This window comes from Chrysemys picta, chromosome 1 (assembly GCF_011386835.1).
Source record: "Chrysemys picta bellii isolate R12L10 chromosome 1, ASM1138683v2, whole genome shotgun sequence".
Taxonomy (NCBI): Eukaryota; Metazoa; Chordata; order Testudines; family Emydidae; genus Chrysemys; species Chrysemys picta.
In genome coordinates, this window is record NC_088791.1 from 89,949,792 (window position 1) to 89,967,871 (window position 18,080).

The 18,080-nt window shown below is 41.4% G+C and overlaps 1 protein-coding gene across 25 annotated transcripts in view; it reads left to right on the forward strand.

The window, feature by feature from the left end:
* The window catches only part of ATF7IP (activating transcription factor 7 interacting protein), a 166,436-nt gene that overhangs the window by 75,632 nt on the left and 72,724 nt on the right, over positions 1-18,080 (forward strand). Inside the window, exon 2 of one of the 25 annotated variants that reach the window (XM_042859732.2) lies at positions 3,700-3,802. The exons of the other annotated variants lie outside the window; for them this stretch is intronic. Within the exon in view, the coding sequence (XP_042715666.1) occupies positions 3,776-3,802 (27 nt within the window). The 5' untranslated portion in view covers positions 3,700-3,775. The remainder of the gene's footprint in view (positions 1-3,699; positions 3,803-18,080) is intronic. 25 annotated transcript variants of the gene reach the window in all.

An 18,080-nucleotide genomic window follows, 5' to 3' on the forward strand; every position in this document is an offset into this window, starting at 1 on the left:
CACTGAAATAATTAGAATAAAGAGTGTTAAAAATATGTTGGATATTTGAAGGAAAGAAGAAAATCACTAAACATGTTAAGGCAACTGACAGGATTGGCATGTTCTTAATATCCTGGCCTTTTCCTCTTCTAGAATGCATATACTCCTATTTTACTTATTCTTCTCAGGTCTCATGTATCTTGAGAATGCTTATGGCCTACACTATTTTATCGATTAGCACGTTTTGTGCTGTCTAGAAAACTCTGGAAAAGCTGTTCAAAGCAAAGTTCACAGAAAAGGAAGGGATACGTGTTATATAATATTTAAACATTAGTTAGTTTTATTCTTTTAAAATAGTGGAGGATTTAATTCTTATTGCCCATCAGTCTTGAGAAATAGCTAACTTTCTTAAGTTTCCACTTCACCAGTATGCATCAATGCATCAAGATGTTTAAAACTGTGAGCTGCCCAAGGCAGAGACTTGCCATTTTTATCTGTCTATAAGCTGCCATGTGCACCTGTGGTGTTATGTAAATAATTAATGGGAAACTTCAGTGTCAACATACATATCCCAAATCTCCATTATGGGTTAGCTATTAATTGTCACTCCCGTGAAGCTCTGAATAGTGCTTCGTGGTGTGATTTACATCACACTTATTCCATGCAGCTATTTCTTTAGTACAGTTGAGTTGACTTGTCTTGATCATTGAGGGAGGATTTAACTGATGTTGGGCCTAATACATTCCAACAGGAATTTTTAAAAGTGTATACTAAGATTGTGTTGACTACATAGATAAATTCTAATTATTTTGTTGATTTGCAGACTCGTGGTCTCTCTACCATGCACTGTGCTTATGATGCATGGAATTATACCACATAGAAGCATACACATATAACTGGTTTCCTATTAACTATATAAGAACCACCATATTTAAAGGCAAACTTAAAAAGACATCAGAAATCTCAGTGAAATGGTCAGGTCTTAAAGATTTAATGGACACATCTGAAGAGGGGTAAGCAGGGTGTCCTTTCTGATGAGCTAACCATTTCCCTGGTAGTTTAAACAGCCTTTGCAGTCCCTTTTGAATTTGAAAGGAAAAGTTTTTGAATGGCAGTTCCCTCCTCCTCGTCCTTGCCTCCCCAGTATGGAGGAAATTCACCCAACCCTAGACTAAAAAGTAATGGAGGCTTATCTGCATTACTGTCCAGTTTGTGGTGAGAGTGGAGAAAGGGGGTACTGACATAGGGGAGGAGGAGGAGGTCATTTGGCCCATGTTCACCTGGAGATACTCCCAGGGAGTGGAATATCACACTGAACTAGTGTGATATTACACTCCAAGTTCTGGACAAAGAAGGAATCATTTTGGATGGGAAAAGCTGAGGACCCCATATCCCCTCTCATATACACTATAAACATACTGCTACGTCCACAGGTAAAGCAGGAGGTGAAACCTTAAAAGTGATCCAGCTTCATTCCCTGCTCAGTTGTGGTCCCTAATATATAGAATTGCAGAAGCAAGTTCACGTACGTAAGACTTCAGGCTCAGGCAGCAACTCGCCAACACAAGATTCTTTCCGCATGCTCTCATAAGCTTTTGTCTGTTCATGCCGCTAAAGGCTTACAATGTATGGTTTTCCCATGACTGTTGGAATGGAATCTCAACTCCAGGAGAAAAGGGGCAATAGGGGAGAGGAGAAGAGTTGGGTTAAGAAAGAAATATTAAAACAAAGGAAAAAAGACAAGAAGGAAAAAGAGAAGAAGGGCTGGGGAAGGGAGGGGTTGGGAGGGAGAGGACCTAGCAATTGTTAGGCATGGTATAAAAGGAACTTGGGAGGGGGAGGGGGGAGGAATGTCCATTTGTCAACCTTTCTTGAAGGGGTAGGGTTTCAGCAAAGAGTTGAACTCTTTTTAACCTTCAGATAGCAATCTATTAACAAAGAAGAACTTTTGGTACCTAGCTCCCAGGGTGATTCTGATTTTCCCCCAAATTGAGAAAACCTCAAAGGTTTTGTGACATGAAACTCAAAACACTTAGTGAATGTCACTTCTTTTATATGCATATTTATTCCTCAAATATAAAAGGCACAATGCTCTAATTAAATGCTTGCAACTTTGTAAATAAAACACAATGCAGTAATCAAGTCTGTGGATTAATTAGTTAATTACTACTAGCAGTGGTGCAACTAGAATTCATTTCTTACGTGCACTCATGGGAGGGACACAAAAGGGGGGCACCAGCTAAAGGTGGGGGGCATGTGACCCCTCACGTGACTTCTCCCTGCTCGCAGCCTGGGGCCACGCACTCTCCCCGTCCCCTCCCCATGATCTATCCCATGTTACCTTGAGGGTGGGGGGGCAGTGCTCTGACCTCCTCCCGCTGCGCTGGAGACCTCTGAACCGCAGGGCTTTCTGTAACTGCAGCAGTGAAAGGAGCAGAACATGAGGCCAGTGATTTAACGATCATAATTTATCACCATTTTGATGCAATGAACTGTGAAACGGCCTCCTTCAGAAACATAGATTTGGAGTGGAATTCTGCATCTTCAATTTTAAATGATTGGAAGTGAAGGAGGACTCTCAGGCTATGTCTACGCTACCACTTATGTTGGTATAACTTATGTTGCTCAAGGGTGTGAATAAATTAGCCACCTTCCTGAGCAACATAAGTCTCACTGAGACAGCGCTATGAACATAGCTACCACCACCCGTTGGGAATGGATTAATTAAGCCAACGGGAGAGCTCTTCTGTAGACTTAAAGTGGCTACAGTAGAGAGTTTACAGCGGTGCCACTATAAGCTCTCTACTGTAGCCATAGCCTCAGAATTATGTCCTGTCAGCCACATTTCAGCCTCTTCTCGGTTCTGTGCTCTACATATGACATTTCTATTTGTGATCACTCATATTGGCTAAATAATGGAAAGGTTCTATGGTTTCTCTGGATATTTTTGGACTTTGCCTTGTATGGTTCTAGTTCTTCGTGATTAATTGGATCAAGCCGGAGTTCCACTTAGACCACAAAAATGATTTTGTGCTCTGTAATCTTTCCAGGCCTTCAGAAACCATCTTCAATTGCTTTTTTAAACTTAATGTGGATTACCTTTAAATCAAAGATCTATGTTCCAACTGCAAATTGCAGACTGCTTCTGATGATTGGATGTAAATACACCTCTACTCCGATATAACGCGACCCGATATAGCACGAATTCAGATATAACACGGTAAAGCAGTGCTCCGGGGGGGTGGGGCTGCGTACTCCGGTGGATCAAAGCAAGTTCGATATAACACGGTTTCACTATAACGGGGTAAGATTTTTTTGGCTCCCGAGGACAGCATTGTATCGAGGTAAAGGTGTATAGAAATACATTTTTTCCTGAGGATGTTGGGATACTGGGACCTCAGTCCTTTTATTTATTTATTTTTTCAGTCAGTCATTCAAGCAGCTGATTATGATCACAGAAGAATATTTTAGCTTCCGCAATGTGATTTAAAACTGTTTTAAGTATGACTTCTGTTTCAATGAAGTTTAAATGATGTGCTGAACACCCATTAATCAGAAGTTTAGGAGGATATCTAATCTTTTCCATTTTTTTTCCTGTTTTCTGTGCAAATGCCAAAGACCACCATGTAGATGGTGGTATTTTCTCTGTATTCTTGGGTGGCATCTTCATCTATTTGGACACAACATTTGCAGCTTTTTTCTTTTTTTGTCTTTTTCCAGATAAAAAACCAGTAGTACAAAGTAAAAACACTCCATTTGCTGAAAGGGTGCTGTAGCCATCATTGGGTCATTTCTCATGCTTGACCAGCAATCTTGCATCAGGGTCAGTGTTTCTTTAATTTTTCCTCTCTACTTACTTGCCATATACATAGTATTCAACCCATGAGTTTAAATATGTCTGAGTAGTATATTCAGAATGAAGTGCTTCAACCACTTCTTTATTGCTTATTTTACACTGTATTGAAGGTAGTGATGTTGTAAAAGAATGCTGCAATTCACTTACCAAGTTAAGACTTCACCTTTCATCTGATTATTATGGCACAATCAGAGTATGTCATGGGTGTTGAAGATGAACAGAGGCTACTCTTGAAAGAAGCTGGAGTTGAAGCGCTGCTGAAATCACAGGAACAAGGATTTAAACTATCATTGGTGGCTGTTCCAATGATGATACTGACACAGAACATGTATGACTTGCAGGATCATCAAACTCAGTATTTTGCTTTTTGACTTCTATGGGAAGAATTCTGTTCATTTGGTCTTAAAAATCTGAAGAAATATATTTTCTCTACAGTTTGAGATGAGAATGAATGCTTTCTGTTTTTCTGAATAGCAATTCTTTAAAAGGTTTACATTTCATTTTTTGACAAATTACCTATTTTTTGTTACTTTGGTCCACTTAGTAGTCTGTTTGCTACCACTTCCTTCTACATAAATTCATACACTGATGTTAGTTAATTAGTAAACACTAATTACCCATTTGCAGTATTGATCAGCAGCTTTCACGTACACTAAAGTTCGAAAGAAAACAACCACTTAGTGAATTAACACAATTTTCAGGCTATGGTTTTCACAGTGTTTATCAGAAACTCTGTCCACCTTCTAGAAGCTCCTAGATTCTAGCAAACCATGTCTCCCTAGCAGTTTATAGCTCTACCCACTTTCCTCTTTTTCTGCTTCCAGTAACCATTGACTCCACTCTTTAGCTAGGCATGCCCCTCTCTTTAGATGTCAATGACTCTGTCCATTCCCTATTCCTTTAGGCTTCTAGATCCTGCAAATACTTTTATACATGCTTAACTTTTAGCAAAAGTTAATCCCTTGTAGTCAATGAAACTCTTCATGCAAGTGTAAAATGATGTACCTGCTTAATTGTTTGCAGGATCAGGGCCATAGTTTTCAATATATGCCTATAATAATTTTGTTAAATTCAAGTACCAATACTGGTAGTGACATTAAAAAAACTCATTTACATTTTAGTTCATTGTATCTAAAGTTTCAATAACACAAATTTTCAAACCTGTTTTTCAAAACAGGCTATGATTCTCTCCTTGGATGTACAAAAAGTATACAAATAGAAGTAAGGCAATTATACATAACCTCTGCATATGGCACTGGTGAATCACTGTTGGAGTACTGTGTCCAGTTCTGGTGTCTCCTCTTCAAAAAGGTTGTTGAAAAATTGGAGAGGGTTCAAAGAAGAGCCATATGAGTGATTCGTGGACTGAAAAATATGCCTTACAGTGAAAGACTTAAGGACCACAAATCTATTTAGTTTATTCAAGAGAAGGTTAAGCGGTAACTTGTTCATAGTCTAGAAATGCCTATATGAGAAGATATCTGATAGTAGAAGACCCTTAATGTAGCAGACAAAAATGTAGAAAGAACCAGTGATGAAGTTGAAGCTAAAGAAATTCAAACTGAAAACAAGATGGACATTTTAAAGTCTACGGGTAATTAACCATGGAAACATCTTATCAAAGGATGTGATGGATTCTTCATCACTTGAAATCTTTAAATCAAGATTGGATGTTTTTCTAAGAGGTCTGGTGTAGTTCAGGAATTAACTATTGGCTTTATGTGGGAATTACTGGGTGATAATTATGCAGAAGATCAGACTAGATGATCACAATCCCTTCTCAGCTTAAAATCATGAAGTCTTGCAAACTAGTAGTCATCCAAGTTTCTTTATAGAACATAGAAGAAATATTGGAGCCTCCTACTTCATTCTTCTGTACCTGGAATTTTCTCAGGACTTCTTAGAGAACGTACATGGCCTTTACAGCCTTTGCCCTGAAGCCATTTGAAATCACAGGTTGGGTGTCCTGTGGGTCCCACATCTGGGTTGCTAGGTTTTTCCATGTGATGGTGGGAAAGTGTGAGGTGTAGGACCTTGCCCCACTTTCTCCTTTTCCTCTTCCTGATCCTAAAATCTTCTTTGTTCTCTCCCACCGTCCCTCTCCCTGCTTGATCCAAGGAATTCAGCAAAAACGGATCAGTACTTAGAACTCTCCCATAAATTCCTCTGTTTAGTGTCCCTTGCTTCACTTTGTAAATTGAGTTCAAGTATAGTCTTTATGGGTGTTTCATCTCAGGATACATGCCCGCCTGTGCACTGTTGATCAGAGATTTTAGTTAGGAGTGTCAGTGGGTCCATGCCTGCACACAATACACCCTCATGCTCTGATAATGAGGGTTTGTAGGGAGGGGCAGACCTGCCACGCCACTCCAATACCTTCTCAAGCACGTTTGACTTGAGAAGGAATGTTGTGGTGTCCGCTGTTCACCTTACAGCTACTGCCTTATCCCTATAGTTTTCTTTATTTTTTCTCAGTATTCTATTTAATTTTTGTTTTTGTTTAAGTACAGATTTGTGTTTTTGGGGTGGTGTCTCCGCACCTCTACTCCCCCCCACACACACGCAATTTTTTTCTGGCCAGGTCATTCTTCACCCTTCGCCTTTCTCTGTGGAGTCCCTGCTTGGGTTACGCCAAAGACCCTGTTTTTCAAACCCTGTCAGACCTTCCACAGGCCTTTCCCCCTTAGTGATGGACATTTCAGCTGCCTCTAAGAGTCTTTATGCCCCATCAAAGTGCATGGTCTGCTCTGGGTTTAAGAGCAGCTCTTGGAAGCTGAAAGAAGATAGATTGAAGCGCCATTTGATGGAGCGTTTGTTGAGACCTGCAGGATCCCCTTCTCCCCCCTATACATTGGCCTCTACCATTCAGACTGTTCCAGTGACATCGGCCTCAGTAAGCAGAGACCATGGGGGAGCTTTGGAAATGAAGCATTCAGAGAGGAAGAAAATCCATTCCCCATAAAGAGAATTCTAAAGAAGGGGAAAGTCATCTCTGAGGCCAAGGACACCTCACATCCAGATATGGATGAGGCTTCTGTGGGCCCCGGTACCTAGATGCTGGCACCCACCAAAAAGTCTTCTGGTACATACCACACTGAGAAGTCTTCTAGCAAACCACTCCAAACAGAACCATCAGATATCTCCACACAGGACTCTTCTAGGAGCACAGACTGTTCTCAGAAGCCTTCAACATATGCTCTGGTACCATCCTCTGCACTGTCTCTAGTACCATTTGAGGTCCTGGTGGAGCACTATCCAGGCTGTCTGGTACCAACCAGGTTCCTCTCCCAGGAGGATTTTCTAGTTGCTGAAGAACCTGGATCTTCTCTCTAAAGGGGTACTCAAGAGGGATCCCAGATTTTCCGTCATTGCTAATGTACCCCACTACAAAGACTTGGCCACCAGAACCAACATGATTGCTAGCCCCTCAATCTCTTGTACTGTTCTGGCTCTGAGCACCAATGCCAGGGGCTCCTCTGGACACAGGTAGATACCTCTTTTGATTCAGCAATTTCTATGCAGGGCTCTATTTCTTTTCCATTTCAATTTTCCTCTCTGGATGTATTTCCCAAAGAGAAGAACCCCAGGAACCAGCAATTAATGTCAGCCTCAGAAGGAACACCTTTGGGCTCCTGCTGTTTTTCACTATGCAACACTACAGTAGGCTTTCTGGAACCCCTGGGCTCCTTATGGTGACCAGTTAAATTACACGGTGACCTTCTGCAAAAGGCCCCATCCAGACCAACAACCACTGGTACAGCAGGACACCACCCACCCACATATCCCCCCTGGAGGGAAACCTCTAAAGGAGAAGGAGCTAATGGTAGAGGAGGAGACACTTCTGGAGAACAAGTTGTCCTTCCGCTGACAAGGTGGTAGGGCATAACCGCCATCTTATAAGCAGTTGATATCAGGGCCTTTCCAGGCCTGGTGAAAAGAATAGTCACTTCAGATCCCCTTGGAGGAAATCCAGAAGAGACAATACTGCATTCTGTTCCCTGGGCAAGGTCACCTTACCCATTAATGAGCATTATAGTCACCAGCCCACACTGTCTGGCAAACATCTGTGACCATCTCATCCACTTGAAAGTGGGTCGACCAAAAATATTATGTACCAGCCAAGAGTCTGGAGTACTTTTTTCTCCTGTCCCACCTCCAATTTCTTGGTAGTGGATGCTGTCGCTGTGAGAACAGACAAGTTTTCTGGACCATTTTAGTCTGTAACAGCTACTCATCAGCTGCTCTCCAACTTAGGATTGTGAACTCTCAGGCCTTGATGTCAAAATCTGATTTCACAATATATGGTAAATTTTCAAGTTTTATTGATAATTTGCCCCAACACCAAAGAAAACTGTTTGAAGTCCTTTTCTCAGAAGGTCAGATGATTTCAAAAACTTCCATACAAGCTTCCCTTGGTGCTGCTTACACAGCCTTGGGTTCAATGGCTACCAATGCTGTCATGCATCCAGGCTCCTGGCTGCAAGCTTACAGCTGTCCCAGGGTAGTGCAGAATAGTGTGGAGGAACCTTCTCTTTGAAATGCCTAAACTCTTCAGTAGCAGCAGCAGTGGCTCTTTCCACTCTAAAAGATTCTATAGCTACTCTGCAATCCCTCAGGATCTAAACAACTCAGTGCTCTCAACTAGTACAGTACCAGACCTGCAGTTCCCTGTAGAAAGAGGTCCAGAATGCAGAAAAAAGGGCCCTCTTTAATAGTGACCTCCTCCAAGTGACCATTTTGACTTGTTGGTCAAGGGTCACAATCCATTCCCTACTCCAGATCTCTCACTGCACAAAACCACCCTCCCTCCACCACTATTTTCTATTTTTCTGGGAGCTCATCACATCAGAGAGAGGTCGTCTACAGGTGGATTTCAGTGGAATATTCCATCCAGTTCAACCCATGCCTCCTGCCCATCCTCCATTCCCGTCCCTCTTCAGGGGCACTTCTCATGAGGGTCTCCTAAGTCAGGAAGGTCAATCTCTCCTACTTCTTGGAGTGATTGAGCCAGTTCTCCCCAGGTTCATTGAGAGAGGGTTCTATTCCAGGTAATTGTCTGTTCACAAGAAAAAAGGTGGATGGAGACCAATCCTTGACTGCAGGACTCTGAACATATTTATCATTTTGCAGCTCTTCAGGGTCGTAATTCTAACAATAATAATTCTGGGGACTAGTTCATTGCCCCTGACCTCCAGGATGTACATTCATTGCCTACAGTTTGTCATTGGGCAAGGATCATTACCTATACAGCGTCCTCCTGCTTTGGCTTTTCAACCACCCCAAGAGCCTTTACAAAGGTCCACTGTGGTCAGCCTCATCTCCTGACTTCAGCTGATACCACAATCCACAGCACAATCTTGCCTGCAGCTATTAGGCCACACGTTTGTGACACCCCATGCAAGACAACACTTTCAGTTCCTTCAGGCCTGGCTCAAGACTGGCCCAGCAAGCACAGTCTTTCCAAGTAGGCACCTTACCACCAATAGTTCTCAGCTCCCTCCAGTGGTGGAAGGATCATCAGAGACTGTGTGGGAATCCCCTTTTCATGTCCAGCCCCATCAAGGGTCATCACTATACCTCACAACTGGAATAGGATGTCCATCTTCAGGATTTCAAAGCACAGGGCAAATGGAATCTCCAGGAAGTATCCCTCTCCACATCAGTAATCTCAAACTCAGGGCAATTCTCTATGCTTGCCAACACTTGCTACTTAACACCAGGAGCCACTCTATCAGAGTGATGCCACTCTGTTGTCCAGCAGTTTGCTACATGAATCTGCAAGGGGGGAGCAAGATCCCAGTCTTTGTGGACAGAGTCAATATGACTAAGGAACTGGTGCATATCCTATCACACAGACCTATCAGGTCTACCTGCCTAGTAAACACTATAGCAGACACCCTGAGCAAGGCCATGATTGGGAACTCAGCAACTTGATATTTCGGAGCATTTGTCCGTCCTGGGGCCTCTGAGGTGGATCTATTTGTAATACCATCCAATACAAAATGTCATTGCGTCTGCTAAAGAGGAGGTTACATCCACAACTAGATGTGGGATGCCCTCCTCATCCCTTGACCCTTGTACCCTCTTGTTGGTAGGCAGGTGTACACCATTGATTCTCAAGGCCCCAAACAAGCTAAAGCAAGGGAGGGTAATAACTAGCTTGATAGAACCATGATGGCCAAGGCAGGTATGGTTCCTGGATCTGCTTCACCGCTCGCTGTAGGCCCCTCTTCACCTTCTGCTCATGGTGGATCTCATGACAGAGGAATTGGCCACCATGACCCACCCCAACCTCTTCTCTCTACACCTCAAGGCCTGGCTCCTCAATTATTCTCGGGCATTGAAATGTGCTGTTCTTCTGAGATCAAGACCGTACTCCTGAGTAGTAGCAAACTTGCCACAAGGAAAACATACCTGCAAAAGTGAAAGTATTTCCAGGCCTGATGTGTCCATCAAACCATATCTCCTTCTGAATTGCTCCTTATAAACAAGTATGACTGCCTGTACAGTAACTTGATTTCTTCTTTGAGATTGTCTGCCTTCCTTCCCTTCTGCTACAGAGTTGTACTTCAGGGCATTGTGGTTGAGAAGGAACTGGAGTGGCGACAGGTCTGCTTCTCCCTATATACCTTCATGCCAGAGCACGAGGCTGTATAGGGGGAAAGTGTGGACACACAGATGCTGCTAACGAATATCTCTGGTCAAGAGTGCATGGGTTCACGCACATCCTAATGTGGAGCACCCATTGGGACAAACACCTTGAAGAATTCAAGTTACTGTGCAGGTAAGTAACCACTCTGTGGCCCTTTTCTGTAATACCCATACCTAGGATTTTATAACAATACATTGTTCTTCAAAACTGCTGTCTTTACTAAAGTGAGTGCCCAGTTCCATCTTGAGAAGTCAATTGGTCTCTCTTCCCTATGCCCTTTATCCCACACACCCAAAGAAAAAGGGTGGTGTTCCTTTTAGGACCGTAAAATTCTAATTCCACTAACTCAAGATGCTAGACTATTTTGAATCCTTCTTTGTGCTCTACTAAGGCCCAAATAGTGGCAAAAGACCTCTAGATCTGACTTAACAAAATTGATTTGACTTTGTATTAAAAGCTGATAAATGCTGAGGGATTCTCTTGTCCCCTAGGGGTCAAAATCCTTTAAACTAAGATGATGTTAAACTTTTGGTTGGGGCAGGAGTCTACCTCTGCCAAATAGATTTGCCAGGTAGCATCCTGACCCTTTGTTCACAATTGTACACATGGCTAGGGTACAGACATGGGTACTTGCATTGGTGCATTTTTGAGTGTTACTCTCTGAAGCCACAGATCCTAGTTCTTTCCCCTACTGTGTGGATACTAGGTATTGATAGACAAAACCCATTGATCATAATGGTGGACTATCCAAAGAAGAAAACACTCCCCCCCCCCCCTTTCCTGTATACTGAATTTTTAAAACTTTTTGTTCATTTTTGGTTGCATTTCTTTGCATGCGTTGGATAAGGTGGAACTTGAACACCCACTGGTGACAGTTGTATTATTGTTCTTGACAGTTTTTTAGTTAACATTTTTCAGTTGCTTAGTAACATGAGTGTGCTGTGGAAGTCATCTAACTAGTATGATGAGCCATAACTGCTGCAGGAGGGGTTAGACTTACATTTTTTTTAGAAAATGTAAAAAGAAAGAGAAGGTGCTTATAGATGCATCTGGAACTGTTTCACACGAACAGTAATACTACCTAACTCTCATAGCACTTTACAGCTACAGCCTCCTTTCAGATTTACTGATGAAAAGTAGGTACAAAAATTCTTTCTTTCCTCTCTGCCTCCTGAAATTAACATTTTCAGATCATAGGTGAGATCGTCAAGTGCTATGGACTCCAGTGCAATCAGTGGGCAGATGATAACAAGCTCTATGTCCTTCTAATCAGGAGAAGCTGATGCTATCTTCCAGTTGCTTCAGCCAAGAAATACATTGCTGGAAGAACAAAAATGGGTTCAAACTCTACCCAAATGAAATGGAGGTGATACTAATAGGAAAGTGGAACTAATAGGCAGAAACCCTGAAAGCACTTTACTGAGAGCGTCTGCCCCTCCATTTGTCAGGATGATATCATCTTCAAGTCTTACTGGACACACTGCTTGCTCCTAGACACCCAAATAGTGGTAGTGGCCAGAAATAGGTTGCAACCCTTCCTCTCCGATACAGTCCTAGCCATGGTCATGCCTAGGGCAGACTTGTACAGTGCTCTCTAAGGAAGAAAGTGACACACAGGTTGTGTGTGTTGGAAGTCTATCACCTAGGACAAGCAAGTCAATGAGAGCATATCACACCAATGGGCCACTGGTTCCCGGTCTGGATCACTTTAAAGATCCTGATCTTCAAACCATGCAGGGTATTAGGAGCTAGCTAATTTCTGCTATCCTCCAAGAGCACATTTATCACTAAGGACAATACAATTTACAGTTCCTAGTGCAGAATAAATGGGCATTCTCATTGGTGGGTCCCTAGTTATGGAACTCCCTATTCTTGGAGATCAAGCTGAGTTGGAGTGTTTGCCATGTTTAGAGAACAATCCAAGCTGTGTTTTTACTCAAGCCTTCCTTCACTAAAGAAGGCTTCTAAATCATCCAGCGACATTTCCTTCATAATTAGCATTCAAAAAATTTCAGAAATTGAATATGTTCTAAGGAGGGGCACAGAGTATTGCACTAATCAGACTGCAGTAATGCTGGACTCGTATTATAGGGCCTAGATATAGTGATTGGCACATTAAACATTTCTTTAGAGATGCATGTTCTATTCTTGTGCCTGAGCTTTCTCTCATCTCTCTGGCCATAATATTTTTTTAAAATATATCTGTTGACTTTTTACATCAAATATGGAGATTCCTATTCAGGCAGTTATTTTGAACAATCCCCCAGGTAGTGTAGTGCATATTGATCTAAATTCTGTGGCAAGGCCCTCCAGTTTACTAGTAAGAACTGCACTGAATGCTAGTATAATGTTAATATATTCAATCATAACATAAGAACGGCCATACTGGGTCAGACCAAAGTCCAATTTAGTCCAGTATCTTGTCTTCTGAAAGTGGCCAATGCCAGGTGCCCCAGAGGGAATGAAGAGAACAGGTAATTCTCAAGTGGTCCATCCCCTGTCTCCCATTCCCAGCTTCTGGCAAACAGAAGCTAAGGACACCATCCCTGCCCATCCTGGCTAATAGCCATTGTTGAATGCTAATAGCCATTGTTGGACAATTTAGTAACCTGCAGTTTTATTTTAAAAAATACACTACAAAATTAAAATCAATGTTGCACTCCTGAACAAGTTAGAAGCCCTGAATGGCAGCTTCCTTGCTCCGTATGCATTGGATCTCTGTCATGGCCTAACCTAATCCTCCTGCTTGACCACATTTTCTTAGGGACTTCTCAGTAATTGTGGGCATAGGAAAAAAGCAGTAAGAAGCCATGTAGAATCCTCAAAACACAGCCTTTTTGCTTCTATCTTCACCATGCTCAACCAACATTTCACCTGCCCCTCCTGAGTGTCTGGGTATTATTCACAGTTTTCCCTACAAGGGGGGAGTTAATTTGTTTAATCTTCTGCAATTACTACTGCTTTAAAAGGACAACAAGAGGAAGATTCTTTTGGGTCAAGAACACAGGCACTGAACTTCCACAACGAGTGCCCATATAGAACTCCTTCCAGAAGTTTTTGAGTGTGTGTTTTATTTCACTCGACCAGCATAATGAGAAGAATGCAGGGATTTTTAAGCTGCTTCTTCAACACACTGTGCCTAGTAGTCAGTCTAGTTGAACAAGTGTCACTAACCCAGTCCATTCACCGCCTAAGATGGCTGTAACAAATGCCTTCCCTTCTTGGAGATCTTCAAGATCAAGTCCTCCAACAAATGCTCATTACAAGAGGAGTTACCCCTTTTTGGCCTCCATGCAAAGGGGTTAATGCTATTTCTCCAACAAGGAGTACCATTTCCTGAAAATCTGGAACATCTGCCCCTAATCTTCCTCAGCCAATTCTACACTTACTAACCTGGTGGGTAAAACCAGAATTTTCATGAAGAACATATAGCTCTCACATCCAGATGGAATAGCCCTCACAATAGATTTCAGTTTGATGGGCTTTGGGATTCACCTTGTCTCTTACTTAGTTCCCAGTATGGACCAGTTTGGGAGCACAGCTACTCTTTATATGTGAAATGTGAGTAGTAAGGAGAGTCTCTTGTCTGATATAAACCACTTACCTTGGTGCAGGACTGGGCGGGGAAGTAATTCTGATCAAATGAGACAACTCAATTAGGGTAATCCTCCTCAGCAGTCAGCATGGTAACATAACATGGTACATCTGTTGCATAGTTCTGGGCAGAACAACATCCATGGAAACTAGCACCATTTCATATCACTGGATGAAGTATGGGACAAACATCTGGTGGAACACCTAAGCGGATAAAACAATCACACAGAAAATTTGGCCTTTCATTTAGAGACCTTGTAAATGTTGAGCAACCATTGAGGAATACCAGATGAATACTAGAATTCACGTACACCTCAAGTACACCCCAGAATTTTCCAAACTTGAGCCTAAAGTTAGAATCCTAATGCCTTATTTAGGCACCTAAATAAGAGGCCAGATTTTCCAAAGAGTTGAGCACCTGCAGCTAAATATTAACATAGGTACTAGGCCTGTCAAGCAATTAAAAAAATTAATCATGATTAATGAATAATAGAATACCATTTATTTAAATATTTTTGGATGTTTTCTACATTTTCAAATATATTTATTTCAATTACAACACAGAATACAAAGTGTACAGTGCTCACTTTATATTTATTTTTGATTACAAGTATTTGCATTGTAAAAAGACAAAAGAAATATTTTTCAATTCACCCAATACAATTATTGTAATGCAATCTCTTTATCATGAAAGTTGAATTTACAAATATAGAATTATGTACAAAAATACTGCATTAAAAAATAAAACAATGTAAAATGTAGAGCTTCCAAGTCCACTCAGTCCTACTTCTTGTTCAGCCAATCACTAAGACAAACAAGTTTATTTACATTTGCAGGAGATAATGCTGCCTGCTTCTTGTTTCCAGTGTCACCTGAAAGTGAGAACAGGTGTTCTCATGGCACTGTTGTAGCCGGTGTCGCAAGATATTTACGGGCCAGATGCGCATGCTTCAACTACCATTCCAGGGGACACACGTCCATGTTGATGACAGGCTCTGCTCAAAAACCATCCAAAGCAGTGTGGACCGATGCATGTTCATTTTCATTATTTGAGTCAGAAGTCACCAGCAGAAGGTTGATTGATTTTTTTTTGGTGGTTCAGGTTCTGTAGTTTCTGCATCAGGGTGTTGCTCTTTTAAGACTTCTGAAAGCATGCTCCCTACCTCATCCCTCTCAGATTTTGGAAGGCACTTCAGATTCTTAAATCTTGGGCCGACTGCTGTAGCTATCTTTAGAAATCTCACGTTGGTACCTTCTTTGCGTTTTGTGAAATCTGCAGTGAAAGTATTCTTAAAATTAACAACATGTGCTGGGTCATCATCCGAGACTGCTATAACATGGAATATATGGCAGAATGTGGGTAAAATAGAGCAGGGGACATACAATTCTCCCCCAAGGATTTTAGTCACAAATGTAATTAACACTTTTTTTTTAAAAAAGTGTCATCAGCATGGAAGCATGTCCTCTGGAATGGTGGCCGAAGCATGAATGGTGATACAAATGTTTAGCATATCTGGCACGTGAATACCTTGCAATGCTGGCTACAAAAGTGCCATGCAAATGCCTGTTCTCACTTTCTGGTGACACTGTAAATAAGAAGAGGGCAGCATTATCTCCTGTAAATGTAACAAACTTGTTTGTCTTGGCGATTGGCTGAACAAGAAGTAGGACTCAGTGGACTTGTAGCCTCTGAAGTTTTACATTGTTTTGTTTTTGAGTGCAGTTATGTAACAAAAAAAAAATCTACATTTGTAAATTGCACTTTCAGGAGAAAGAGATTGCACTACAGTACTTGTGTGAGGTGAACTGAAAAATACTATTTCTTCTGTTTTTTACAGGGCAAATATTTGTAATCAAAATATACACTTTGATTTCAATTACAACACAGAATACAAGATATATATGAAAATGTAAAGAAACATCCAAAATATTTAATAAATGTCAATTGGTAGTCTCTTGTTTAACAGTGCAATTAAAACTGCAGTTAATCGCAATTAATTTTTTTTTGAGTTAAACGCATAAGTTAACTGCGATTAATTGACAGCCCTAGTAGGTACCTAACTTTTAAGTATCCAAATTGGAAAGTTTGGGCAAGAGTGCTGCAACTGTTATTTAGAGGCCCCATATGTGAATGTGAATTAGCCATCATGGTTACACCTTCCCTCTGGTACCTTCCTGATTCTCAAGGTTCTTAGGAAAACAAGGAAAGACAATGCTCAGATCATCTTGGTGGCAGAAGACTGAAACTACAGGGCCTGGTACACCACTCTGGTTTGGCACTTTTAGATGGTAGTGGACAGAGACCTTAGAAATGGATGGATGATTTGGGGATAGGCATTCCTTCTCAAAATGTTAAAACTTTTATCCCTGGGTTAAATTTTTCATCCAGACTTAAAATGTTCTCTAAATCAATGGTTGTTGAACAGAGAGTTGACACAGCTAGCAATGGAGATCAGTGGGGAACCCTTTCACAAAGGACGGTGATTGTGTGCCTCCTCATCATACTACAGAATCTGGTCAAAATTGGTACAAAATAAATGGATCAGATTAATCAAATCTACAATGGCTAACATATTTGATTTCCTCCAGAAAGGATTGCACAAGTGCCTTACCCTGTTGTCTGCAGTTCAGGGAAAGACTATTGGATTAGTCTAGTTTCCCTGAGACAGGCTTTCCTGGTCTCCAGATTTCACAAAGCCATGCTTCTTCAGAAGCTAACTTGGAAATCCATCACTCTTCCCTAGAGTCTTTTTATCCCTTTTAATGTATGATGCCCAGCTTTCCTAAGAGACTTCTTACTCTTGAAGTAGCATACTGGGGGCCATGATCTGTGGCCATACTGTAATAAGTCATGTTTGATTTTAAATAACAAAATGTCTCTGAATAGCTCCCTCTTCTGCCAAAGGTATTTTGGCTCTGACTACCTTAAACAGGAAGTATTTCCCATTTTTTGCCCCAACCTCAAAGGCCCAACAGAAGGAAGATGGCACACTCTTGGCATACGTATACCTGTAAAATTCCATTCATTCAGGACAATGAAGTGACAAGTTTCTTTCCAAAAAGGTTAAACTGCTTTTAAAATGAACTGTTCCTACATGGATTAGATCTTGTATCACCACAGTCTATTAGGTAGCCAAAGATTCTTGTCTTGATGGTATTTAAACCCGTTTTTGAAGAATGTGGCTAATTTCTTGGAAGACACCTATACTATGTTCTCCTTGCATGTTCTTTCCAGCCTTCAAACTGGACTCTTTCACCTCCTTGGATGAAAAATTGGTAGCTGTGTTCTGAGGCACATCATTTAGTAGTTCTTCCAATGTGCTACAATGTGGCCCGGTACCACTCCATTTGGTCATTTGTCACCAGTCTGTTGCAAGTGGACCCAATTGCTGGATCCCACATGCTTCCAGATCAATTGAGTAGAGTCCACTCACTGTTCTAGCTATGGGGTATTAGGAAGGACTCCTGGCCTCAGACGTCTTGTCAAAGTCCCTTTTTGGGGGACATGCGATGCCTCTGCCCTAGACCCCTGAAAACAGTGTCTGAGACACTGACAAATAAGAGAGCACGACACTGTATCATTTCTAGAGCTGATGTAGGGCAATTTGTTCATCAAAGTGATGTAAGCTTCGTTATGATTGCATCATCCACGACTTCTATGAATAACATGATGCAATTCATATCATGTATGACGCAATACCAGCTTCAGATTGCATCATTCATTGTTTTGTCTAAAAAGCAAGTACTGTCCAAACCCAGTCAGAGATTTATTCATAGAGCCAGTCAAAGATGTATTTTAGTCATTTCTGGTTTAAATTGAGATCCCTTCCCTTTATAACTCACTTATCCTCCGTCATTCCCAAGTCAAGGGTTGTATATACTGACCCAATAGCATATCTTGAAAACTAGAGCCAATCAACAATTTTAAGCATAATTTTCATTCTAAGTGACCCAGAATTAGTAAAGTTTGACTACATTTATTTCAGAAGCATTTTGGCT